The following is a 27,828-nucleotide window of genomic DNA, read 5'->3' on the forward strand; positions in this document are numbered from 1 at the left end:
TCCAAAAAGTTCTGGACCGGATCAAATGAACATGAAATACCGTGTTTCCTCTCCTTCTCAGGCACACATTTATCTGAGAAACACATCTCAGATCCCATAACTCTCTCACACGTCCTCATCCACCCAGTTGGAGTCAAAGTCAAACATGATGAAAATCAGCAAATTCACCACGGATTCTAAAATACGATTCATAGACTACATTATGACACGTTTAAGCTCAATACAAAATAGAAAGCAGCAATGGAGAGTCCTCATGTCCTCATGTCTCATGTCACGTCCTCACACCTAATAAGAATAGCAGTGAATACAGCACTCGGCTCTTGCCAGGATGAAGGCAATTGTTTTCACTCACTATGATTCAATGTTTATTCTTTGTGTCGTTGGTTCCATATTTCTGTGTTATACTGTCCTCTATTTTATGTATCGCTGTGCTGATGTGACTATATGTTTCGGAGGTTTTGAGAGTGACTGTACAGTATGTTTTGGAGGTGTTGACAACGACTACAATCATAACTTATAAAGACCGATCCAACTCCAAATAAAAGCACAATAAAAATGTCCTAAAATGACACCCTCAATGCTTTTGCTTTAACTCGACTTGGAGCAAAAGGTCTCATGCTGCATAAGAGGGCCTAAAATGTAGATTTTTATGATAAACTAATTTTGATGGATTATGGTTGCATTGGGACTATTCATTGGTTGTCATTCCATGTTCTCTGCAACTCTGAACACGAAGTGTCTGTATTTTCAGTAATAATGTTGCTGTGCTGAATTAGCCTATGTTGTAATGTAATAAAACATTTTGTGGGTTAAAATCTGATGGTTCCAGTCCAGGGTTTGGGTCAATTCGAATTGATGGGAGTCAATTCAGGAAGTAAACTGAAATTCAATAATTGAAACAATGTAATATATTTTCAATGATTTCTTAATTATTAAACAAAAGTTGAAGCTGTAAATTCAAATCACTTCATTGGACGCTTTTTCTTGTTCCCTCAAAACTGTCCGTAGGCAGAGAATGCTTCAAAAGGTGATTCACATAGCAGTTTGAGCAGGATGGAGAGTGTTTGTGCAGTAGAACGGTTTAATCAGCGCGAAACACTCACAGGAATTCCGGTTTGGGATTGTCCATCCAATTCCTAAGTTCCACAGGAAGCTCTGCATAAAAAGCAACTGAAAAACGCCCAAAGCCATTCCATTTTTCGTCAGTCGGTTCACGGGGAGCATCTAGAAATTAACCGTTGAGGTTTTGTTCTAATAAAAAACCGTGGGTACGAGTTTAAAATAAATTGTGTAACGATGGAAGATTATTCTAAACGGCCTGCCAAGTGGTCGGGGTTGGTTCCTATGGCAGCCTCCATTCATCGCGCGCGCAGAGACGCACAACCACATGAACTCATACTGAGGGGTAAGGAGAGTTTATTTTTTCGTTGATCTAAAAAAGCAGAATTGATGATAATTTCATTCACTTTTGAAGAAAAAATATATACATATTTTAACTTGTTTGAGATGTTTGAGTGTGATTTGAATGGTTTAATTGAGCCATCCTTACTGCCAGCAGTAAAATGACATTCAGGCCTTAACCTGGTTCAAAGATGCCACATAACTCCCATCAGGGCTGGCTCTAGCCTTTTGGGGGCCCTAAGCGAGAGTTGGTTGGGGTGCCCCACACCTCACTGCAAAACATTTCAGTGGCCCCCCTCATGATGGTGGAGAAAAACAATTTCTGCAATTCTACACATTTTGCCATGGGGTGTCAAGAAAATGTTACAGTTTTAAAGGTGCAATATGCAGAAATCGCTCTGACATTTCCTGGTTGCTAAAATTCGAATAGTTTGCCTAATTTCTGTATATGTGACAAAACAAGCAATGTATCGTGTAGAGAATCATTGTACCATCTAAACCGCTGTGAAATATATTTTCAACGACCAAAAATATTGTATTTTCAGCTGTTTGAAGCTGGTGTAAAAAATTGAAAGTAAAAGATGCAAAAACGAAACTCAAGAAAGGGAAACATAGAAATAGTGCACATAGAACACATTTACTGCTTCTTAGACTTGCTTTCAATGAGAATGACATATCTATAACTCACATTTCTATATGAATTTGGTAGGGTTGCCAAAAAGTAACATATTGCAGCTTTAACGCAAGTTTTCTGCAATTCGACAAATCTTGCCATGGGGCGAAGAGAAAACTTGCAATTTTACAATGTCCTGCGCTCTCTTTCACTTCAAATGTCATGCAATTCTACTCATTTTGCCATGGGGCAGAGAGAACATTTTAGCAGTTTAACAGCTAATTTCCTGCAATTCTACACATTTTTCCATCGGGTGGAGATAACTTGATGCAGTTTTAAAGCTAATTTCCTGCAATTCTACACATTTTGTAATGACTTATGCCATATTGATATGATGTCTGAGTGAGAATGACAAATAAAATCAATGTGGGCCCCTTGGAAGTCAGGGCCCTTGGTATTCAGCCATTATTACTACAAGTTTAGATAGCTGGCTAGCTAGACTAATTCTGTGTTCACATGCTATAAATTATAGGAAGCTCCTAGTTCCCAGTGGGAAATTTCACTTGAACTACCAATCTAGAAATGTTTAACTGGCATGGCTAATTCAGTGACTGACATAACAAGTGAAAAACTGCTGGTGCACAACCAAATTTCCAAATTGCACCTGGTGTATTCTACTATTCTTACTCTCACCAGTAAATTGAGCCCCCGACTGAGTTTTATGCCTAAAACCGCTTATGACTGGAACCGGCCCTGACTCCCATAGCAATGGAATCCATTCAGATCAAGCCACAGCCAACTATGATAGAATTCTAAACTATCCAGTCACATTAAACATATTAGGCTAGGCTACTTTCTTTGCATGCATGAAAATTATATTAGCATATTATTGATTATCAGCTGATTTAAAAAATATATAAATGCTTTTGTTAAATGCCTGTTGTAGTCAAAAACGTGATATTAATCTGTTTTATATATATTTCCACACTATGAGGTTGGAATAACATTGTGAAAATGATGATCATGCCCTTTTGGTGTAAGAGCTGTTTGAAACGACTGCCTGAAATTTCAGCCTGTTTTGGTGGGATGGAGTTTTTGGCCTTCCGTGGTGACATCACTTTGCGGTTAATTAGTTAATAGACCAATAAAAAAGGGAGTTCCATCACTCTCTGCCAATAACACCCAATTTTCAGTTTTCTCCTCCCCACTCAGACCACTCCCAGACAGTCCTAGCAAAATCCTTGCTTGAGAAATTGCCCTTTGCTAAGCAGCAATTATTTAAAAAAAATGTAACCTAAATCACAGTACGGTACATAATTGTTACCCAGAAATTATTTGATATTGAGATCTCCGTATGCTGACGTCACGAAGGGTGCCCCCCTCAACCCGTCGCAATCGTGGGACACCCAGCTGGCTCGAGCTAGAGGAGGTGCTGTTTTGGATAGGCTACCTACCCCCAATGCGCGCTTTGACGTTAGGCTACTCATAGAGACCGAACCTGCATGTGGGCTGACTGAGTGAGATACTACTACTAGGCTATAAACACAAGACGACTCATATGGGATGCTTACTACTCGAGCGAGTGGAATATAAAAGGCACCACAACTTTCTGTTGAGGATTTCGTCTTATACCGAAAGGGTTTTCTGTTTTGCTGGGAATTTCACATTTTGGTAAAGGGAACAGTGCGTGCCTACTTGGCTGCACATGGAACAGTTGTGACTTTTGTGATTGGATTTGACATTTTACAAAAAAGCTCAGTGGAATAAGTATTCAGAGAACTTGCTTGTGAGTTGCACGTTTTTATTTCTTTTCAGTCCGTTACGCACATTCAAAACCAGTATGCATGCGCTCACCTCAATTTCGTTTTGATATGGACATAGGCTGCATGCTACAGATTTTTTGGGGGGCAATAATTGAGTTGCACTGTGACTAGTAATCAATATCGATAACTTTAGCTTATTGTTGTATTGAGAAGAGGATAGGATGTCATTTTCTCTCGCTCTGTGTGCGTCTGTGCCCACGTAAGTGCATGCGTGCATGTATGCAAGAGTGAGAAAGAAAGAAAGAAAGAAAGAAAGAAAGAAAGAAAGAACGAAAGAGAGAGAGAAAGAGAGAAAGAGCAAGAGCATCTCTGGCTGAGGCAAGTTTGCGGTGTGTGATCTAATGATTAAAGTATTGTAAAACACTGCCGTCTTTTGGCCACTGTAAGAAATGTGTCACTTGTGCCAACTGCTTTATTATCATGATGCATTGACTAGACCAGGGCAACGAGGGCGCATGCTCTATCCATTTACTGTGTTGGCATAGCTGGTCTTGAATTTGACTACCAATCTCATTTGCAGCAATAACACTATTTTAATTTCTCAGCTAGATCAATATTTAACTGAGCTCACGGCACTTGATTATCCCATTCATCAGTCCAGGTGTAGCTGTTCAGTTTTGTTTGGCTTGGCCGTGTCTGATTTAACTCAGAGTAGTGTGTTCTCGGCTAGGGAGAGTTTTGGTTAGATGGTGCTTTGTGTGAACTGAGATTCAACCTACGTGGGATATGTGTATTTTAGGGCTCCATTCAGTCAGGGCAGGGAGATACACAGACTTTATCAGTCAGAGTCAAGGGCTTTGAATTGCTGTATGATTCTGCCAGTTTCAAATCCCCACCTCATGCACTCACACACACATCCCCAGGGTTAATGACATCAACCTCTTAAATCATCCATTCAGGAAGGTAGAGGTGTGTGCTCTTCACCCTAGAACTCGCTCTCTTTTTTTCACTGTACCTGGAAACGGCAGTACATGTTTGTGCTGCCCTTGTCCTCCCCACCCTTCCACTACCTCTGAGGAGAAACCCTCAGACACGGTGGTGGTAATCTGTCTTTCCACCCACCCCACCTCCATAGCCCCTCCTTTGGCCCAACCTTGGTAACCCCCTGACAGGCACATTGTGTAAGCTGATCCTACTGTCTGGTCTGTAGCCATTAGAGAGATATCCTCCCCTCTACACAGGGCTCCATAGAGCCTCACCCCTTTTCAGACACACACTTAGACAGATAGACAGACAGACACAGCCTCCAGGTCTCCTCTGCACTCCACTCTCAAACACTATCATCATCTGTCTGTCTGTCAGCATAGACCGCATTGCACCCTCTCTAGCTGGGTGGGGTCACCTGGGGCTGGGATACAACCAGGACGAGAGAGGTGGAAGGGGGCACTGAGATATTGGGTTATGTATGGGGAAAGGGAAAGTGTTTTTTAATGGATCTTCATTGCCTGGTTGACTTTCCCATTTAGTTCTTTATCACCTGTGGAGTGGAGTGTCATGTTGAGTCTGTTGTACAGGTAGTGTGAACCCAGGCATTAGCTGCTTGGCTCAATGTATTTCTAGAGAGGATTTTGTTTGTAAAAAATGTTGTATGGAAGCGCCAGAGTTGTGGATTCAATATATTAATCCCCAAAATCACTCTTTGGCTTCCAAGCAAACAACTATTTAACTATTTCTTCAACCGGTGTGACACCCATTCTACCAATTTAAAGTCAGCATAGATATACGCAGATAGACAGTACCAGTCAACTTTGGACACACCTACTCACACCTACTCATTTTTCTCTATTTTTTAAATGTTCTACATTGTAGAATAATAGTGAATACATCAAACTATGAAATAACACATATGGAATCATGTAGTAACCAAAGAAGTGTTAAACAAATCAAAAAATATATTTTATATTGCTCTGTTTCACGGATACATGGCTCTCTCGGGATATACTGTCTTTGACCATCCAGCTAGCTGGACAGGAATAATTAACTCTCAGGGAAGAAGAAAGGCTGGGGAGTACTCATGGTGTGATTGTGATAACAAACAGAAACTCAAGTCCTTTTGTTCACCCGACCTAGAATACCTCACAATCAAATTCCAACCGTATTACCTCCCAAGAGAATTATCTTCGGTTATAGTCACAGCCGTGTATATTCCCCCTCAAGCCAATACCACGACGGCCCTCAAAGAACATCACTGGACTTTATGCAAACTGGAAAACACATATATTGTAGCTGGGGATTTTAACAAAGCAAATTTGAGGACAACGCTACCGAAGTTCTACCAACACATTGGCTGTAGCACCCGCTCTGAGAAAATAGACCACTGCTACTCAGCTTTTCGAAATGCCTACAAGGCCCTCCCCAGCCCTCTCTTTGGCAAATCTGATCACGACTCCATTTTGCGCCTCCCCTCCTATAGGCAGAAACTCAAACAGGTACCCATGCTAAGGACCATTCAACGCTGGTCTGACCAATCGGAGTCCACGCTTAAAGATGGTTTAACATCGACGAATATATGGATACGGTGACTGAGTTTATCAGGAAGTGTATAGGAGATGTTGTACCCACTGTGACTTTTAAAACCTACCATAACCAAAAACCGTTAATAAATGGCAGCATTCGCGCAAAACTGAAAGTGTGAACCACCGCATTTAACCATGTCAAGGTGACTGTGAATATGGCAGAATACTTACAGTGTAGTTATTCCCTCCGTAATGCAATCAACCAGGCAAAACGTCAGTATAGAGACGGAATGGAGTCGCAATTCAACGGCTCAGACACGAGACGTATGTTGCAGTGTCTACAGACAATCACGGACTACAAAGTGAATACCTGCCACATCGCGGACAAGAACTGTGGGCTCTCCTGCTCCGTGGCCAACGTGAGTAAAACATTTAAGCGTGTTAACCCTCGCAAGGCTGCCAGCCCAGACAGCATCCCTAGCCGCGTCCTCAGAGCATGCTTCTGCTGTCCCCACTTGCTTCAAGATGTTCACCATTGTTCCTGTACCCAAGAAAGCAAAGGTAACTGAATTAAATGACTATCACCCCGTAACACTGACTCCTGTCATCATGAAGTGCTCTGAGAGGCTAGTTAACCTCTCTAGGGTACGTGGGACGGTAGCGTCTCACCTCTACAACAGCCAGTGAAACTGCAGGGCGCCAAATTGAAAACAATAGAAATCCCAGAATTAAAATTCCTCAAACATACATATATTTTACACCATTTTAAAGATACACTTGTTGTAAATCCAGCCACAGTGTCCGATTTCAAAAAGGCTTTACGACGAAAGCAAACCAAACGATTATGTTTGGTTGAGTACCTATTCCTAGAATAACACAGCCATTTTTCCAACAAAGAGAGGATTCACAAAAAGCAGAAATATAGATAAAATTAATCACTAACCTTTGATGATCTTCATCAGATGACACTCATAGGACTTCATGTTACACAATACATGTATGTTTTGTTCGGTAAGTTCATATTTATATCCAAAAATCTGAGTTTACATTGGCGCGTTACGTTCAGAAGTTCCAAAACATCCGGTGATTTTGCAGAGAGCCACATCAATTTACAGAAATACTCATTATAAATGTTGATGAAAATACAAGTGTGTGGAATTTTAGATGCACTTCTCCTTAATGCAACCGCTGTGTCAGATTTCAAAAAAGCTTTACGGAAAAAGCAAACCATGCAATAATCTGAGGTCGGCGCTCAGATCCCAATCAAGACAAAAATATATCCGCCATATTGTGCAGTCAAAAAAAGTCAGAAATAGCATTATAAACATTCACTTACCTTTGATGATCTTCATCAGAATGCACTCCCAGGAATCCCAGTTCCACAATAAATGTTTGTTTTGTTTGATATTGTCCATCATTTATGTCCAAATTCCTCCTTGTTATTCTAGCGTTCAGTACACTTTCCAAACTCACGATGCACAGGCAAGTCCAGCGGAAAGTACGGACGAAAAGTTTCAAAAGTTATATTACAGTCCGTAAAAACATGACAAACGAAGTATTGAATCAATCTTTAGGATGTTTTTAACATAATTCTTCAATAATGTTCCAACCGGAGAATTCCTTTGTCTTCAGAAGTGCGATGGAACAGAGCTCGCTCTCACATGAACGCGCATGGTCAGCGCATGTTCAGGTCATGTTAGACCTTACTCAATCCCCTCTCATTCGGCCCCACTTCGCAGTAGAAGAATCAGACAAGGTTCTAAAGACTGTTGACATCTAGTGGAAGCCTTAGGAAGTGCAACATTACCAATATCCCACTGTATCTTCAATAGGAGCTGAGTTGAAAATCGACCAACCTCAGATTTCCCACTTCCTGGTTGGATTTTCTCTCAGGTTTTTGCCTGCCATATGAGTTCTGTTATACTCACAGACATCATTCAAACAGTTTTAGAAACTTCAGAGTGTTTTCTATCCAAATCTACTAATACTATTTATATTCTAGCTTTTATGGCTGAGTAGCAGGCCGTTTACTCTGGGCACGCTTTTCATCCGGACGTGAAAATACTGCCCCCTACCCCAAAGAAGTTAAGGAACATATCACCTCTACCTTACCTGACACCCTAGACCCACTTCAATTTGCTTACCGCCCCACTAGATCCACAGACGATGCAATCGCCATTGCACTGCACACTTTCCTATCCCATCTGGACAAGAGGAATACCTATGCAAGAATGCAGTTCATTTACTATAGCTCAGCCTTCAACACCACAGTACCCTCCAAGCCTATCATTAAGCTCGGGGCCCTGGGTCTGAACCCCGACCTGTGCAACTGTGTCCTGGACTTTCTGACGGGGCGCCCCCAGGTGGTGAAGGTAGGAAACAACACCTCCACTTTGCTGATCCTCAACACAGGGGCCCCACAACGCTGCGTGCTCAGCCCCCTCCTGTACTCCCTGTTCACCCATGACTGCGTGGCCACGCACGCCTCCAACTCAATCATCAAGTTTGCAGACGACAACAATGACAAGACAGCCTACAGGGTAGAGGTGAGGGGGTGTGGTGCCAGGAAAATAACCTCTCACTCAATATCGACAAAACAGAGGAGCTGATCATGGACTTCAGGAGACAGCAGAGGGAGCACGCCCTTATCCATATTGACGGGACCACAGTGGAGCAGGTGGAAAGTTTCAAGTTCCTCAGCGTACACACCACTAACGATCTGAAGTAGTTCACCCACACGGACAGTGTGGTGAAGAAGGCGCCACAGCGCCTCTTCAACCTCAGGAGGCTGAAGAAATTTGGCTTGGCACCTAAAACCCTCACAAACTTTTACAGAAGAACAACTGTCAGCATCATGTCGATCTGTATCACCGCCTGGTACTGCAACTGCACCGCCCGCAACCGCAGGGCTCTCCAGAGGGTGGTGGGTCTGCCCACGCATCACCAGGGGAAACTACCTGCTCTCCAGGACATCTACAGCACCCGATGTCACAGGAAAGCCAAAAAGATCATCAAGGACAACAACCACCCGAGCCACTGCATGTTCACCCCACTATCATCTAGAAGGCAAGCTCAGTACAGGTGCATCAAAGCTGGGACCAAGAGACTGAAAAACAGCTTCTATCTCAAGGCCAGCAGACTGTTAAATAGCCATCACTAGGAGGCTTCCACCCGGTTACGTGACCCTGCACCTTAAAGTATGCTGCCCTATATACATACAGTTGAAGTCGGAAGTTTACTTACACTTAGGTTGGAGTCATTAAAACTCATTTTTCAAACACTCCACAAATTTCTTGTTAACAAACTATAGTTTTGGCAAGTCGGTTTAGATATCTACTTTGTGCATGACACAAGTCATTTTTCCAACAATTGTTTACAGACAGATTATTTCACTTATAAATCACTGTATCACAATTCTAGTGGGTCAGAAGTTTACATACACTAAGTTGACTGTGCCTAGAAACAGCTTGGAAAATTACAGTAAATGATGTAATGGATTTAGAAGCTTCTGATAGGCTAATTGACATCATTTGAGTCAATTAGAGGTGTACCCGTGGATGTATTTCAAGGCCTAACTTCAAACTCAGTGCCTCTTTGCTTGACATCATGGGAAAATCAAAAGAAATAAGCCAAGACCTCAGGAAAAAAATTGTAGACCTCCACAAGTCTGGTTCATCCTTGGGAGCAATTTCCAAATGCCTGAAGGTACCACGTTAATCTGTACAAACAATAGTACGCAAGTATAAATACCATGGGACCACGCAGCCGTCATACCGCTCAGGAAGGAGAGGCGTTCTGTCTCCTAGAGATTAACGTACTTTGGTGCGAAAAGTGCAAATGAATCCCAGAACAACAGCAAAGGACCTTGTGAAGATGCTGGAGGAAACACGTACAAAAGTATCTATATCCACAGTAAAACGAGTCCTATATCGACATATATCGACAGTAAAACGAGTCCTATATCGTCCTATATCGACAAGGCCGCTCAGCAAGGAAGAAGCCACTGCTCCAAAACCGCCATATAAAAACCAGACTACGGTTTGAAACTGCACATGGGAACAAAGATTGTACTTTTTGGAGAAATGTCCTCTGGTCTGATGAAACAAAAACAGAACTGTTTGGCCATAATGACCATCGTTATGTTTGGAGGAAAAAGGGGGAGGCTTGCAAGCCGAAGAACACCATCCCAACCATGAAGCACGGGGGTGGCAGCATCATGTTGTGGGGGTGCATTGCTGCAGGAGGGACTGGTGCACTTCACAAAATAGATGGCATCATGAGGCAGGAAAATTATGTGGATATATTGAAGCAACATCTCAAGACATCAGTCAGGAAGTTAAAGATGGGTCTTCCAAATGGACAATGACACCAAGCATACTTCCAAAGTTGTGGCAAAATGGCTTAAGGACAACAAAGTCAAGGTATTGGAGTGGCCATCACAAAGCCCTGACCTCAATCCTATAGAAAATTTGTGGGCAGAACTGAAAAAGTGTGTGCGAGCAAGGAGGCCTACAAACCTGACTCCGTTACACCAGCTCTGTCAGGAGGAATGGGCCAAAATTCACCCAACTTATTGTGGGAAGCTTGTGGAAGGCTACCCGAAACATTTGACCCAAGTTAAACAATTTAAAGGCAATGCTACCAAATACTAATTGAGTGTATGGAAACTTCTGACCCACTGGGAATGTGATGAAAGAAATAAAAGCTGAAATAAATCATTCTCTCTACTATTATTCTGACATTTCACATTCTTAAAATAAAGTGGTGATCCTAACTGATCTAAGACAGGGTATTTTTACTAGGATTAAATATCAGGAATTGTGAAAAACTGAGTTTAAATGTATTTGGCTAAGGTGTATGTAAACTTCCGACTTCAACTGTAGACTTTAAATCAATGGCCACTTTAATAATGGAACACTAGTCACTTTAATAATGTTTACATATTTTTGCTTTACTCCTCTCATATGTATATACTGTATTCTATTCTACTGCATTTTAGTCTATGCCACTCCGACATTGTTCATTCTAATATTTATGTATTCCTTAATTCCATTCTTTTACTTTTAGGTTTGTGTTTATTGTGTGTTTTGTTTTGAATTGTTAGATATTACTGCACTGTTGGAGCTACAAACACAAGCATTTCGCTACAACCGCAATAACATCTGCTAATCATGTGTATGTGACCAATATGATTTGATTTGATTTGATACTCTGCCATAGCTGTGGCGATTTGTGAATGAACACAGGCTGAGTAAGGTTTGCCTGTCGGCTCTCTGGGCGTGGAGCCAGTAGAGGATCAGAGAGACATGCACACTGTCAGCCAGGGCTTAGTGGCACTTCCAGCCTAACGCTGCATCGCAAATGGCTCCCTGTTTCCTATATAGTGCACTACTTTTGCCCAGGGCTCATAGGTTTGTAGTAAAAAGTGGTGCACGGTGCACTGTGTAGAGAATATTTGGGACGCAGGCGAACTCATTGTTACTTTTCAGGCTAGCTGCTAGCCCAAGCCCAAGTCCAAGAGCAACCCTTCAGGGTAACATTAGTATAATGCTATAGGCTAGAAGAAAACCCAAGGCCCATGCCTATAGGATCAACTCCAGGTTAACTGTAGTGCCATCGTACTACTCTCTTAGAGGCTAAATCAACTTTCAGAGTCAGAGTACCCCCTTCTCTTCTGAAGGTTAATCAAACTCCTGCTATAACTCTCCGTACATCTAACGGAGTAAGGGAGCAAGGAAGAGAGTATGGGCCAGAGCTGGAGGGAGATCTATCTTCACTTTATGTTCTGAGAGACGACTCAGTGTGAGTTCAGCCCGGCCTCACACAGGATGTATGTGTGTGTATGTGTGTGCATGTTGCCTTGGTGAGGGTGTGGGTCAATAGACAATATAACAGAGCTATAAAAATGTACTGGGTAATGGGGGGGTTAATGCACCCATGATGCCACAACCCATGATGCCACCTCTTTCCCTGTGGCCCTGTGGCCCTGGCTGTGGTGTGGCGTGACGGATAAACGGTCCTTTAATGACAGGTCATCATTTTGCGACCGTAGGGGTCCAGCGCCAGTCTACATAATGGGGGTTAGCAGGGAACGTTAACATTAACCCAGCAGAGAGAAAGGTCCATGTTTACACACAGACACAGACAAAGACACACACACACACACACACACACACACACACACATAAACACAACCTACCACCTTGAGCATCCGACAAACAATCTAGCTCAGACGCAGTGCATAAGGCACAAACATGGCTCATAGCATCTTTACAGTCAGTCGTGAACTGTGTTCTGAGTGGATGGGGTATAGTAACCAAAGTGCTAAATCTGGTTACTGTACCCCCTACCGCTACCTATCGTCTGAACTCCTTCACTTTTACGGCCGCCGTTTTTAAGAGCAACCACCAAGGAAGCACACTCAAATCTATTTTAACCAAAGCTCGGGGGGTCGTTATACGTCAATAACTGGGTTGATTACGTTAAGCTTTTCAAGATGAGGGGCTCTGTCGTTCATACAAATAGCTGCGGTAGGGAGACTAGAGTCACGTACCGAGCGTAAGAGAAAATACATGGCTACATGTTATGAATACAGTGAAGATATGACCTGTGTGAATGTAGTGAATGTTGAACGAGTCATTTGAAGTCAAGTGAAATGAATTTCAGTGCTGGTATGTTAATCACTGCCACATTTTTTTATAATACAATGGAGAGAGTCTTACTGTTCCTCTGAGTCCCTGACTTTACCTCTCTCGCTTTCTTTCTTTCTCTCTTTCTTTCTCTGCGTGTGCGTGTGTGTTTGTGTGTGTCTCTGTGTCAAAAATCAAATCAAATTTTATTTGTCACATACACATGGTTAGCAGATGGTAATGCGAGTGTAGCGAAATGCTTGCGCTTCTAGTTCCGACAATGCAGTAATAACCAACGAGTAATCTAACGTAACATTTTCACAACAGCTACCTTATACACACAAGTGTAAAAGGATGAAGAATATGTACATAAAGATATATGAATGAGTGATGGTACAGAACGGCATAGGCAAGATGCAGTAGATGGTATCGAGTACAGTATATACATATGAGATGAGTAATGTAGGGTATGTAAACATTATATTAAGTGGCATTGTCCAACTCCATTCCATTACAACGTCAGAATGTAGTAACAGAGCCATACTCTTCACTGCAGATTCAAACTTTGCATAGTATTATAACAGTATGTGTATCAGCTGTTTTAACTCAAAGTATTACATTGTCCACTTCTGTCCATGTTACACTATCACTCCAGAACTTTATTTGTGGTGCAAAGTCAAGCAGTAAGTCTGTAACTTCGCAACGTGCTCAACCCTACCTGCCCTTTTAAAACTGATTGTTTATGACTAAGCTGTGTAGAGGAGGGTTGAAATCTGGACTTTGAGACTGTTTAATGTCCTCTATCCGGACCTTTGACTGCATCACTTCATCTAATGGTCTCTAATGCTTTCTAACTCAGGGTAGCTCGGGGTAAAGCTCTTGAGATTTGGAGGAGTGAGAGGGGAGGAGGAGGAGGGGGGCTTTAGTGTTCTCGCTGACACGACACAGCTAACAGCATGGCCGCGTTCATTGGTCAGAGTGAGTCTATCTCAAGTGGCCCATATGCTGCTATAGAGATACAGTACGTTTGCTGGAATGGTGTGGGAACTGATATTAGGAGTGTTTTTAGGAGATGGATTGCCATGAATTTCACATGTGGTCACATGCGGAGTGTTCCAAAAACACGTTTCCATGTGACCACGCGATCTTATGTGAAGTTAATGTGATAGTGTGACGTGTAAAGAAACGCGGTAACGTGGAACTACACGTAAAAACGTGATCACGTGAAATCATGTGATTTTTGGAACACTTCACTTCACTGCTCATTTCACATCAAATATTGTGATTTTCCCACATGTGAAATCATGTGGTTTTTCCGTCAGGGTGTGTTTGCGTATGTCTGTGGGGGTAACACTGGATGTCTTCCACATGAGATATGAAAGTGAAGAAGTAAGCTCGTCGTGTCTCTGAATGTATTTCTAACATGGTTTCTTTCAAATGTGCAAAATGTTACTATGACCAATTGGGGTTCAAACTAGTCTTCTGTGCATCACAAGTGGAGTGGAAACATCAAGTGGAAATGCATAACACCTAACCTCTGTGTTTGTCTCTCTCTCTGTGTCGCTACAGGTAGCTGGCATCATCCTCCTGGAGGTCAACACAAGGAGCCGTAACAGCAGAGAGAGAGGAAGCCCTGCCACAGCCATTCTCCCCTCCTACTCCCCCTCATCCTCCCTTCTTCTCCCATCAGACTGACAGAGAGAGAGAGAGAGAGAGTGAGGAAAAGAGTGAGGGAAGGTGGGGGAAAAAAGAGGGAGACATGTACCAAACACTCCTCCTCTCTTCCTCTCTCTTCCTCCTCCATGTCACGGCCACTCCACAGTTCCACGGTCATCACGGGTAACCGCTCCCTCATTCCACTTCCTGTGCTTGTTATTGGCTGTCACTCATTGGTCGGTCAGCTTTGGTCCTTGGGACGTCTCGGCTACATGGGTGGCTAGCTTCAGTTACAGACTAGCCACTCACTTAATTGGGAGCTATTTATTTTAAAAGGTTATTTGCTTCTCTTGACATTCTCACCCTGAGTAAATGTGTACTGATTGGCCAGATAACAGTTCTTAGATTATTAGACTTAGGTCAACTCTGAGGAGATGCAGGTTCTATTTTTGAGATCTCAGTTGATTTTTATAGAGACCAAAACAAAGTAGAGCCCTCGCGAGAGGTCAAAGGGCGATGAAAGGTCAGAGGTGACTCTCAACTCTGACACTTTCATTGGCGATTACATCGGCCAATCAGCATCAATTACATGTCAGCTAACCTCCACTGACACATAGAGACCTCAAGGTCACGTCATCAATTGAGAGTTAAAATGCTTGATGGACTGTTTAGTTTCCAGACTGGTTAAGAGACCACATAGACTGGTTCAGATACCATATAGTAAGGTTGAAATACAGTCTTAATTAAACTGTCCCCTGATGCAGCACAATCTATAGGTGAATGCTTCAGAGGTAATAGTGTAAGTGGTGTAATTTCACATTTAAACCATGAAGATTCCTGTCAGTAATTTAACTACCAACATTATGTAAATGGTTAATTTGATGTAAAATAATTATGATTATGATGAATTTCATGACTTGGTGTGTAGCTAGCTGTTAAACTAATAGTGACAGACTGATTTAACAACAGAGACAGTCCTCATATGTCCCAAAGAATACCTCTCCAGTGTGTGCGGTTATACCTGTGTGTGTGGTCTCACCTATGTGTTCCTACGTGTGTGTGCGGTTTAAGGAGGAGGGTGTGTGGCAGAGACGTCCATCACAGCAGTGTAGTCACGACGACAGAGTCGTTCGTCCAGCCCGTTCACAAGCCCTACATCACCCTGTGTCAGGGGCACCGCTTCTGCAGCACCTACAAGTAAGAGACATAGCCATGACTGTCACGATCACGATCACTGTTACTATCGCTGTCACTGCAAACATGGTGGCTGACTCTGTAGCCACTCCTATCGGTCATATCTTTAATCTGAGCCTAGAGGAAAGTCTTTGTCCTCAGGCCTGGAGGGAAGACAAAGTCATTCCGCTACCCAAGAGTGGTAAAGCGGCCTTTACTGGTTCTAACATCAGACCTATAAGCTTGCTGCCAGCTCTTAGCAAACTGTTGGAAAAAATTGTGTTTGACCAAATACAATGCTATTTCTCTGTAAACAAATTAACAACAGACTTTCAGCATGCTTATCGAGAAGGGCATTCAACACATACTGCACTGACACAAATAACTGATGATTGGTTGAAATAAATTGATAATAAGAAGATTGTGGGAGCTGTACTGTTAGATATCAGTGCAGTCTTTGATATTATTGACTATAACCTGTTGTTGAAAAAAACGTTTGCGTTATGGCTTTTCAATCTCTGCCATATTGTGGAGAGCTATCTATCAATAGAACTCAAAGGGTTATCTTTAATGGAAGCTTCTCTAATATCAAACATGTAAAGTGTGGTGTACCGCAGGGCAGCTCTCTAGGCCCTCTATTTTCTATTTTTACCAATGACCTGCCGCTGGCATTAAACAAAGCATGTGTGTCCATGTATGTTGATGATTCAACCATTTACACATCACCAACCACAGCTAATGAAGTCACTGAAACCCTTAACAAAGAGTTATAGTTTGTTTTGGAATGGGTGGCCAGTAATAAACTGGTCCTGAACATCTCTAAAACTAAGAGCATTGTATTTGGTACAAAGCCTTCCCTAAGTTCTAGACCTCAGCTGAATCTGGTAATGAATGGTGTGGGTGTTGAACAAGTTGAGGAGACTAAATAACTTGGTGTTACCTAAGATTGTAAACTGTCATGGTCAAAACATATAGATTCAATGGTTGTAAAGATCGGGAGAGGTCTGTCCATAATAAAGAAATACTCTGCTTTTTTGACACCACACTCCACAAAGCAAGTTCTGCAGGCTCTAGTCTTGTCTAATCTTGATTATTGTCCAGCCGTGTGGTTGAGTGCTGCAAGGAAAGACCTAGTTAAGCTGCAGCTGGCCCAGAACAGAGCGGCACGTTTTGCTCTTAATTGTAATTAGAGGGCTGATATAAATTATATGCATGCCAGTCACTCTTGGCTGAGAGTTGAGGAGAGACTGGCTGCATCACTTCTTTTTATAAGAAACATTAATGTGTTGAAAAGCACAAATTGGTTGCATAGTCAATTTACACACAGCTCTGACACACAGACTTACCACATAAGACATGCCACCAGTTCTTTTTTCACAGTCCCCAAATCCAGAACAAATTCAAGAAAGTGTACAGTATTATATAGAGCCGATATTGCGATACTCCGTTCCATCTCATATTGCTCAAATAAACACCAAACTTTGTTTCAAAAACAGATACAGCAACACCTCACGGCACAACGCCTTCTTCCATATTTGACCTAGATAGTTTGTGTGTATGTATTGATAAGTAGGCCAGGTGTGCCTTTATAAAAATGTATGTAGGTCTGTCCTTGAGCTGGTCTTGTTTTTTAATGTTCTGTATTATGTCATTCTGTATTATGTTTCATGTTTTGTGTGGACCCCAGGAAGAGTAGCTGCTGCTTTTGCAACAGCTAATGGGGATCCTAATAAAATACCAATACCTAATCTTATCATAATACCATGCTAATGCCACCACAAGGTCCATATCACTTCCCATTCAACTCTGCCCAAACTACCAAACTGCCAATACATAACCATTAACTCTGCACGAGCAAGGGCCAACGTCTGGTCTGCTCCCAGCTGTAACATATTTAGCATTGGGTCTATACAGTCTTGCCTCAGCCAACCTCATGCAACGCATTCATCTCTGCGACAGTTGCTACAGTTTATACAATGTTATTCAATGTTTATTTGTTAGTTGGGCTATGCTCTAAAGAAGGTAAAGGGCTCCTAATGTGTTTTGACAGAGTTGATGAGCAGAGTAGAGGAGCCTTACCCATCCAGCAGAAGACAAGGCACTGTCCTCTCTTTATCTCTGATTTTGTCTCTCTCTCTCTCTCTCTCTCTCTCTACCCCCCTTGTCTCTATCACGCTCATTTCTTTCTCCCCACTCTCTTGTTCTCTCTCGCTCTCTCTCTCCCTGTAGTATACTGTAGAATACTATATCCATCGATCATGTGTAGTACTTACTATATAATTGTGTAGTATAATGTAGTATACCATAGTAAATACTACAGTATACTACAGACTAGGGTTGCACATTTTGGGGAGTATTCAGAGATGGAAACTTTCTGTGGGAATTAACGGGAATTTATGGGAATTAACAGAAATATATGCAAATTCATATTAATACCATTTAAATGTAGATGTTTTTTGCATTGGATATATTTACCATATCATATGGAGACAGAAACATAAACCTTTTACCTTTTCATAAGTAGACATAATTGCACATTTTTATATCCTTCCAATAGAAATTTAAAAAACAATTTAGTTATGAATTGAACTTTATAAATGAGTTGACTCTTCACATGGGATGATTTCACTGAACAACAAAAGAAAGGGAATATTGAATGACCCCCAATGATCCATCGCATCTCCCAAAAACGTTTTCAACACACATCTGTAAAATGATAGTCTAGAAACTAAAGCTTTGGTTGTCTTCCTCTCAGGCTTCCATGTCTTCTCCCTGGACCTCCTCAATGTCCACCTCTTGAACATCAGACTGAGGCCTCATCTTCACTGTCACTTTCCAACCTTGTTGAGGATGGCTCGTTGTCAGGCTCGAAAATCCTCAGATTTGCCTGGATGGCCACCAATTTTTCAACCCTTGTATTGGTCAACCTGTTGCGTGCTTTGGTGTGGGTGTTCCCAAACAAGGACCAGTTGCGCTCTGAGGCGGCTGATGTTGGTGGGATTTGGAGGATGATGGAGGCAACAGGGGAAAGAGCCTCAGATCCACAAATCCCTTCCACCAGGTGGCTGATGAAATATGTTGGCACGACAGCCATATTGCCTCTCCATCCCAAAGCCCTTGCTTGGAAGTGTACTTCGCCAGACTGCCAAGAACCTTGCCCTTATCCGGGCTAAGGTGGCGAGACACGGTAGTGATGACACCATAGGCCTTGTTGATCTCTGCACCAGACAGGATGCTTTCGCCAGCATACTTGGGGTCCATGTACGCTGCGGCGTGTATGGGCTTCAGGCAGAAGTCTTCACACTTTTTGATGTATTTCAGAACTGCAGTTTCCTCTGCTTGGAGCAACAGTGAAGTGGGCAGAGCAGTACGGATTTCTTCTCTTTCATCTGTAAGCAGAGTCTGAACATCAGACAGGATGGCATTGTCTCCCTCAATCCGTGCAATGGCTACTGCTATAGGTTTCAGAAGTTTCAGGCTGCTTACCACTCTCTCCCAAAATACATCATCCAGGAGGATCCTCTTGATGGGGCTGTCCATATCGGCAGACTGTGATATGGACATTTCTTGGAGAGACTTCTTCCCCTCCAGGAGACTGTCAAACATGATGACAACACCACCCCAATGGGTGTTGCTGGGCAGCTTCAATGTGGTGCTCTTATTCTTCTCACTTTGCTTGGTGAGGTATATTGCTGCTATAACTTGATGACCCTTCACATACCTAACCATTTCCTTGGCTTTCTTGTAGAGTGTATCCATTGTTTTCAGTGCCATGATGTCCTTGAGGAGCAGATTCAATGCATGAGCAGCACGGCCAATGGGTGTGATGTGAGGGTAGGACTCCTCCACTTTAGACCAAGCAGCCTTCATGTTCGCAGCATTGTCTGTCACCAGTGCAAATACCTTTTGTGGTCCAAGGTCATTGATGAATGCCTTCAGCTCATCTGCAATGTAGAGACCTGTGTGTCTGTCCCTTGTGTCTGTGCTCTTGTAGAATACTCGTTGAGGGGTGGAGATGATGTAGTTAATTATTCCTTGCCCACAAACATTTCGACCACCCATCAGAGATTATTGCAATACAGTCTGCTTTCTCTATGATTTGCTTGATCTTACCTTTAACTCTGTTGAACTTTGCATCCAGCAAATGAGTAGATATAGCATGTCTGGTTGGAGGGGTGTATGCTGGGCGAGGAACATTCAGAAATCTCTTCCAATATACAATGCCTGTGAGCATCAGAGGTGAACCAGTTGCATACACAGCTCGAGCAAGACATTCATCAGCATTTCTATGACTACGTTCCTCCATTGACTCAAAAAAACTTCTGATTCCAGGAGGACCATGAGCTGCTGCTATCGAAAAGGTGTCTGATTCACCATTTTCACCTCTCATAGAAGTGGAGGGACTTTTGTCAGAGGTTGCTTATGGTGAACGCTGAAGGAACTTTATGCACTTGGCCAGATGGTTCTGCATCTTTGTTGCATTCTTCACATATGATTTCGCACAGTATGTGCAAATGTACACAGCTTTTCCTTCTACATTAGCTGCACTGAAATTTCTCCACACATCAGATAGTGCCCGTGGCATTTTCCTGTAAAGATTAGGGGGAAAATGAGTTATAAAAAACCCAAATACATTTCCATGTACAGATAAATGGTTAAGCAGTAAGATTTGAACAACTCCTTTGTAAGATAAAATGAAACATGTATGGAAACAGGTGAATTAATACTCCTCAGTTAGCAGGAAAGCTAAAAACTAACTAGCAGAAATTGTTAACAAGTTAGAAATGATTTAAACAAACTTTGCTGTAGGCTACTATTTACTAGTTAACAAAAAATAATGTATGTCATATAAAATACATTCACCCCTCCCAGTATTGTTATCCAAACTTACCAGAAAAAATGTAGTCCTTAGCTCAGACAGTGTAGTAGTGTGGGCTCAATAGCATCTCGTTAGTGTGCAAGATCTTGAGAATCAGATGTACATGTGATGTAAGAATGCACTGTGCATGCAGAGGGTTGCAATTCCATTCAATTGGGGATAGTTTAACCAAAATATGCCACAAGACCTAGAATTGCCTTATGTGTATCCCACAAAAAAAGGTTCACTGTTATAAACTAATTTAAGCAAAATTCCCAAAATTCCCGGGCTTAAAACCTGTTATGGCTGCAGGGGGCGTATTGAAAAACTGGAAAATATGTGCAAATTTTCAAACGGCCTCTTAATCAATTTTTGCTCTTACAATATGCATATTATTATTACTATTGGATAGAAAACAGTCTCTAGTTTCTAAAACCGTTTTAATTATTTCTCTAAGTGGAACAGAACAATTTTTACAGCCCATTTCCTATCCGGAAGTGAGATTTCCAAAATCGATGTCGCTTTTCAAGCCCTTGTCTATAAAAGGGCATGTCACTTAGGACTGTAGAAACACGTCATACGCCTTCCTCTGGGTGTCATGCGGAAGTGAGAGAAGAAATCACTTGATTATCTCGGTCAGGGATTGTATACAACATCTTGGAGTGAGAAGTGCGCACTTTATTTTTTCTGGAAGGCGCGAAGTTGGATCTGGAGTAGCCTCCTGGAAAACCGTCGTTATAGGTGAATATGATCTCTGGCTTCGATTTTATTTGATACATGTCACAATATCATCCTAAAGTATGTTTTTTCAATATACTTTAATTATATTATTGAAATGTATTCTGGACTTTAGACGTGATGCGACGCAATAATTTTTTCAAGATGGAGAGGTTAGCGTTGCACTGCCAGTGTGCTTGCTAATTCAAGAGGGAAATTGTTCGTTCTGGATCGAAATAAAGACATTTCTGAACAAAGGACCCCTTGGAGAACATTCTGATGGAAAATCAACAAAGATAAGGACCCAATTTGGGATGCTTTTTCATATATCTGTCGAACTGTGCTATGCTACCGTTTGACTAGAATCAATGCTGCTGTGTGCTAGCTATTGTAGTAAGCTAATATAACGATATATTGTGTTTTCGCTGTAAAACACTTCAAAAATCGGAAATATTGGCTCTGTTCACAAGATCTTATTCTTTCATTAGCTATCCACCATATATTGTTCTGAAATGTTTTATGATGTGTAATTAGTAGTTGACGTTGGTGTCTGTATTTTCTCTGGCTACTCCCGTGCGATTTCTGACTGTAGCTGTGATGGTGGCTATGATGGTAGCAGTAATGTAAAACTGATTTATAGCTAAAATATGCAAATTTTTCGAACAAAACATAGCTTTATTGTGTAACATGTTATAGGACTGTCATCTGAGGTAGTTTTTTCTAGGTTATTTAGGTTGGTTCTAGGTTAGTTAGGTTGGCTTGTGCATGCTACTTGCATCCTACTTGTGCTGTGAAAAATGTCTGTCCTCCTTTTTTATTTGGTGGTGAGCTAACATAAATATATGTGGTGTTTTCTCTGTAAAACATTAAACAAATCGGACATGTTGGCTGGATTGACAAGATGTTTATCTTTCAAATGCTGTATTGGACTTGTCAATGTGTGAAAGTTAAATATTTAATTTATAGAAAAAAATAGATTTTGAATTTCGCGCCGTGCACTTGAGCTGGATGTTGTCATAGGTGTACCGGCGTCGGGATGACGTCTGGCTGCAGCCATAACAGGTTTTAACTTCCCATGGAAAATTTCCGGAAAACTTCCATAAATTTACCGGAAAGTTTCCGACCCTTTGCAACCCTACTACAGACCGCAAAAACACTACAGTAAATACTACAGTAATGTCCGCAAAAAAAATATTCACAAAAACACTAGTAAATACTACAGTCCGCAAAAATTACTATATCATATAATTACTATAATATATACTTCTATATACTTTTTTGTATGTATTTTTAACTACAGTATTTATACTATAGTAAACTGTAAATACTACAGTATACTACAGTAATGTCCACAAAAATACTACAGTGAATAATGCAGTAAAGTCCTCAAATACACTACAATGAATACTATAGTATTTATACCATAGTACACTATAGTATTTTTCCATGTGTGATCACTCTCGTATATCATACTCATACACAGAAGTGGGTCACCTCACATATTTTGGTGGAATCCAAATATCAAGCACTTTGTATAACTACGTGAAATGACCAGCCAGCCCACAGAGCCCACTGCTGTGTTTATCTTGGACAACCTCTCCCTCTTTACTTACGCACTCTTTCTTTCGTTCTTTCCCTCCTAAATTTCTCTCTCTTTCTTTCTCACTCTCCCATTCCCTTGTTCTCTCTATCTCTTTCTCTCTTCCTGCACAGTAATGTGCCCACATTAAAAAATACTATAGTATGATATAAATACTTAAGTATTCACTGTAGTGTTTTTGCTGACTTTAATGTAGTATTCACTGTAGAGTTTTACTTTACTGTAGTATTCACTGTAGTGTTTTTGCGGACTAAAGTCAGCAAAAACACTATGGTGGATAATGTAGTATTTACTGTAGTATACAGTATTATACTGTAGTATTTACAGTTAAATATAGTATGAATACTGTAGTAAAGTCAGAATGTAGTATATACTATAGTAACTTATGTAGTGTTTTTGCAGATTGTAGTATACTGTAGTATTTACTGTAGTGTTTTTGCATACTGTGGTATAATGTAGTATTTACTGAAGTGTTTATTCAGACATTACTGTAGTATTTACTGTAGCGTTTTTGTTGTATTATATTTGACATAGAAGTGGAGGCTTTCTCTTTCAAGAAACCTACTTGAGAAATACTATTCCATTACCGGTAGGTAGGTAGGTTCAGCTCTTTTCTATATACTGTAGGAAATACAATATAGTCTATACTTGGCATATAGGTTTCTCACTTATGGGGGGCACAAATTGGGATTTGGGGGAGTGGAATAGGCAGGGTATATGCAAATAAATACTGTAGTATTTACTCATGTTTAAAAATGTAGTGTTTTTGCGGACTGTAGAATTTACTATAACGTTTTTTTGCAGATAATGCTGTAATATTTGCTGTAGTATAGTATTGTACAGTATACTACAACATTCTATAGTAAGCACTACACATGACGTGGGTGGGCAATGCAGCAGACCTCTCATAGCCAACAACTATAATTATAAACTTTCCTTCCCACCATGAGGCTGTTATGAATTCATGTGTTTGAGTCATCTTTTGTGAGGCAATTGTTCTCCTTTCCTACCTCTTCCCCCCTCCTTCCCTCTCTCCCTCTCTGATGTCTGTGCCCGCACACTGAGGACAATGCCAGGAAACATTTCAGCAGATTTCACTGAAACCGCTGAACCCAGAACTGGCTTAATGTTACCCCTTCTTCCCCCCCCCCCACCCCCCACCCCAGCCCCACCCTCCCGCACTTGGTAACCAGTGATCCATGGTCTAGCCTAATATTACAGTGAATTCCCATTATCTCATCTACACTATATATTAGAGGTCGACCGATTATGATTTTTCAACGCTGATACCGATTATTGGAGGACCAAAAAAGGCCGATACCGATTAATCGGCCGATTTTTTAAAAAAAAGGAAAAAAAAGAAAAAAGATTTTTTTTTTTTTTTTTTTTGGTAATAATGACAATTACAACAATACTGAATGAACACTTATTTTAACTTAATATAATACATCAATAAAATGAATTTAGCCTCAAATAAATAATGAAACATTTTCAATTTGGTTTAAATAATGCAAAAACAAAGTGTTGGAGAAGAAAGTAAAAGTGCAATATGTGCCATGTAAAAAAGCTAACGTTTAAGTTCTTTGCTCAGAACATGAGAACATATGAAAGCTGGTGGTTCCTTTTAACATGAGTCTTCAATATTCCCAGGTAAGAAGTTTTAGGTTGCAGTTATTATAGGAATTATAGGACTATTTCTCTCTATACCATTTGTATTTCATATACCTTTGACTATTGGATGTTCTTATAGCCACGTTAGAATTGCTAGTGTAACAGTAAAGCTTCCGTCCCTCTCCTCGCCCCTACCTGGGCTCGAACCAGGAACACATCGACAACAGCCACCCTCGAAGCATCGTTACCCATTGCTCCACAAAAGCCACGGCCCTTGCAGAGCAAGGGGAACAACTACTCCAAGTCTCAGAGCAAGTGACGTCACCGATTGAAACGCTATTAGTGCGCACCCCGCTAACTAGCTAGCCATTTCACATCGGTTACACCAGCCTAATCTCGGGAGTTGATAGGCTTGAAGTCATAAACAGCTCAATTCTTGAAGCACAGCGAAGAGCTGCTGGCAAAACGCACGAAAGTGCTGTTTGAATGAATGCGTACGAGCCTGCTGCTGCCTACCATCGCTCAGTCAGACTGCTCTATCAAATATCAAATCATAGACTTAATTATAACATAACAACACACAGAAATACGAGCCTTTGGTCATGAATATGGTCGAATCCGGAAACTATCATTTCGAAAACAAAACGTTTATTCTTTCAGTGAAATACGGAACTGTTCCGTATTTTATCTAACAGGTGGCATTCCTAAGTCTAAATATTGCTGTTACATTGTACAACCTTCAATGTTATGTCATAATTATGTACAATTCTGGCAAATTAATTACGGTCTTTGTTAGGAATAAATGGACTTCGCACAGTTCGCAACGAGCCAGGCGGCCCAAACTGCTGCATATAACCTGACTGCTTGCACGGAACGCAAGAGAAGTGACACAATTTACCTAATTATAAGAAATTCATGTTAGCAGGCAATATTAACTAAATATGCAGGTTTAAAAATATATACTTGTGTATTGATTTTAAAGAAAGGCATTGATATTTATGGTTAGGTTTGGTGCAACAACAGTGCTAAATCATCACCCGTTTGGTGAAGTAGTCTGTGATTCGATGAGAAATTAACAGGCACCGCATCGATTATATGCAATGCAGGACACGCTAGATAAACTAGTAATGTCATCAACCATGTGTAGTTAACTAGTGATTATGTGAAGATTGATTGTTTTTTATAAGTTTAATGCTAGCTAGCAACTTACCTTGGCTTCTTGCTGCCCTCGCGCAACAGGTAGTCAGCCTGCCACGCAGGCTCCTCGTGGAGTGCAATGTAAGGCAGGTGGTTAGAGCTTTGGGCTAGTAACCGGAAGGTTGCAAAAACGAATCCCCGAGCTGACAAGGTAAAAATCTGTCGTTCTGCCCCTGAACAAGGCAGTTAACCCACCGTTCCTAGGCCATCATTGAAAATAAGAATGTGTTCTTAACTGACTTGCCTAGTTAAATAAAGGTGTTATATATATTTTTTAATCGGCCAAATCGGTGTCCAGAAATACTGATTTCCGATTGTTATGAAAACTTGAAATCTGCCCTAATTAATCGTCCATTCCAATTAATCGGTCAACCTCTACTATATATACAAAGGTATGTGGACACCCCTTCAATTTAGTGGATTCGGCTATTTCAGGTGTATAAAATCGAGCACACAGCCATGCAAGCTCCATAGACAAACATTGGCAGTAGAATGGCCTTAAACAAGAGCTCAGTGACATTCAACGTGGCACCGTCATAGGATGCCACCTTTCAAACAAGTCAGTTTGTCAAATTTCTGCCCTGCTAGATCTGCCCCAGTCAACTGTAAGCGCTGTTATTGTGAAGTGTAAACGTCTAGGAGCAACAACGGCTCAGCCATGAAGTGGTAGGCCACACTAACTCACAGAATGGGACCGCCGAGAGTTGAAGCGAGTAGCTTGTAAAAAATAGTCTGTCCTCGATTTCAACACTTACTACCGAGTTCCAAACTGCCTCTGGAAGCAACGTCAGCACACAAACTCTTTGTTGGGAGCTTCATGAAATGGGCTTCCATGGCCGAGCAGCTGCACACAAGCCTAAGATCACCATGCTCAATGCCAAGCATCGGCTGGAGTGGTGTAAAGCTCACAGCCATTGGACTCAGTGGAAATGCGTTCTCTGGAGTGATGAATCACGCTTCACCATCTGACAAATCTGTGTTTGGCGGATGCCATAAGATCGCTACCTGCCCAAATGCATAGTGTCAATTGTAAAGTTTGGTGGAGGAGGAATAATGATCTGGGGCTGTTTTTCATGGTTCTGGGTAGGCCCCTTAGTTCCAGTGAAGGGAAATCTTAACGCTACAGCGTACAATGACATTCTAGACAATTTTGTGTTTACAACATGTGGCAACAGTTTGGGGAAGGCCCTTTCCTGTTTCAACATGACAATGCCACCGTGCACAAAGCAAGGTGCGTGCAGAAATGGTTTGACGAGATCGGTGTGGAAGAACTTACGCCGACTGCAAGCCAGGCCTAATCGCCCAACATCAGTGCCCGACCTCACTATTACTCTTGTGGCTGAATGGAAGCATGTTCCGACATCTAGTGGAAAGCCTTCCCAGAAGAGTGGAGGCTGGTATAGCAGCAAAGGGGGGGACCAACTCCATATTAATGCCCATGATTTTTGAATGAGATGTTCGACGAGCAGGTGTCCACATACTCTTGGTCATGTAGTGTACATTCTTCTCTGCTAACATGGAGAAAACTCTAGGAGCTCATCACACACAACGTTGACAGATAGGGGAATCTGACCAAATGCTACTCTACAGTGTAACAGACCAGTCTCGATTTCTCAGGATCATTATTCACACCTAACTGACTCTATGTCGGCAGCACAGACCCTGTCTAACCTCTCACTCTCTGTTGTGTGTTTTTTTCAGGACAGTGTACAGGGTGGCCTACCGTCAGGTGACCAGAGCGCTGCCACTCTCACACTCTTATCCAGAATGCTGCCCGGGCTGGCGACAACTCCACTCACACAACTGTAACCAAGGTAACGGGGGCTAACGCTCTCCTAGCACCCCATATGTCATGTGTGTGTGTGTGTGTGTATTTGTTTCTTATGCTATTTCTCTCTGTCCTAACCAGCGGTGTGTGTCCAGTCCTGTGTGAACGGAGGAACGTGTTTAAGACCCAACCACTGTGCCTGTCCTCTGGGCTGGATAGGACGACACTGCCAAACAGGTACACGCATACACACACCTACACACTCACGCACTAATGCTAGCACACTTAAATAAACAACATCAGTGACTCTCTCCTCCCTCTCTCTA

General features: G+C 41.7%; 1 protein-coding gene across 1 annotated transcript in view; it reads left to right on the forward strand.

Annotated features, from left to right (window-relative positions):
• The first annotated feature begins 1,187 nt into the window (after window positions 1-1,187).
• Window positions 1,188-27,828, forward strand: part of LOC139552058 (epidermal growth factor-like protein 7) — a 32,332-nt gene continuing 5,691 nt past the window's right edge. Inside the window, exons 1-5 of the mRNA XM_071363428.1 lie at window positions 1,188-1,405; window positions 14,492-14,761; window positions 15,650-15,775; window positions 27,436-27,548; window positions 27,644-27,739. Coding sequence (XP_071219529.1) covers window positions 14,682-14,761; window positions 15,650-15,775; window positions 27,436-27,548; window positions 27,644-27,739 — 415 coding nt within the window. The 5' untranslated portion in view covers window positions 1,188-1,405; window positions 14,492-14,681. The remainder of the gene's footprint in view (window positions 1,406-14,491; window positions 14,762-15,649; window positions 15,776-27,435; window positions 27,549-27,643; window positions 27,740-27,828) is intronic.

Source organism: Salvelinus alpinus, chromosome 24 (genome assembly GCF_045679555.1).
Source record: "Salvelinus alpinus chromosome 24, SLU_Salpinus.1, whole genome shotgun sequence".
NCBI lineage: Eukaryota > Metazoa > Chordata > Actinopteri > Salmoniformes > Salmonidae > Salvelinus > Salvelinus alpinus.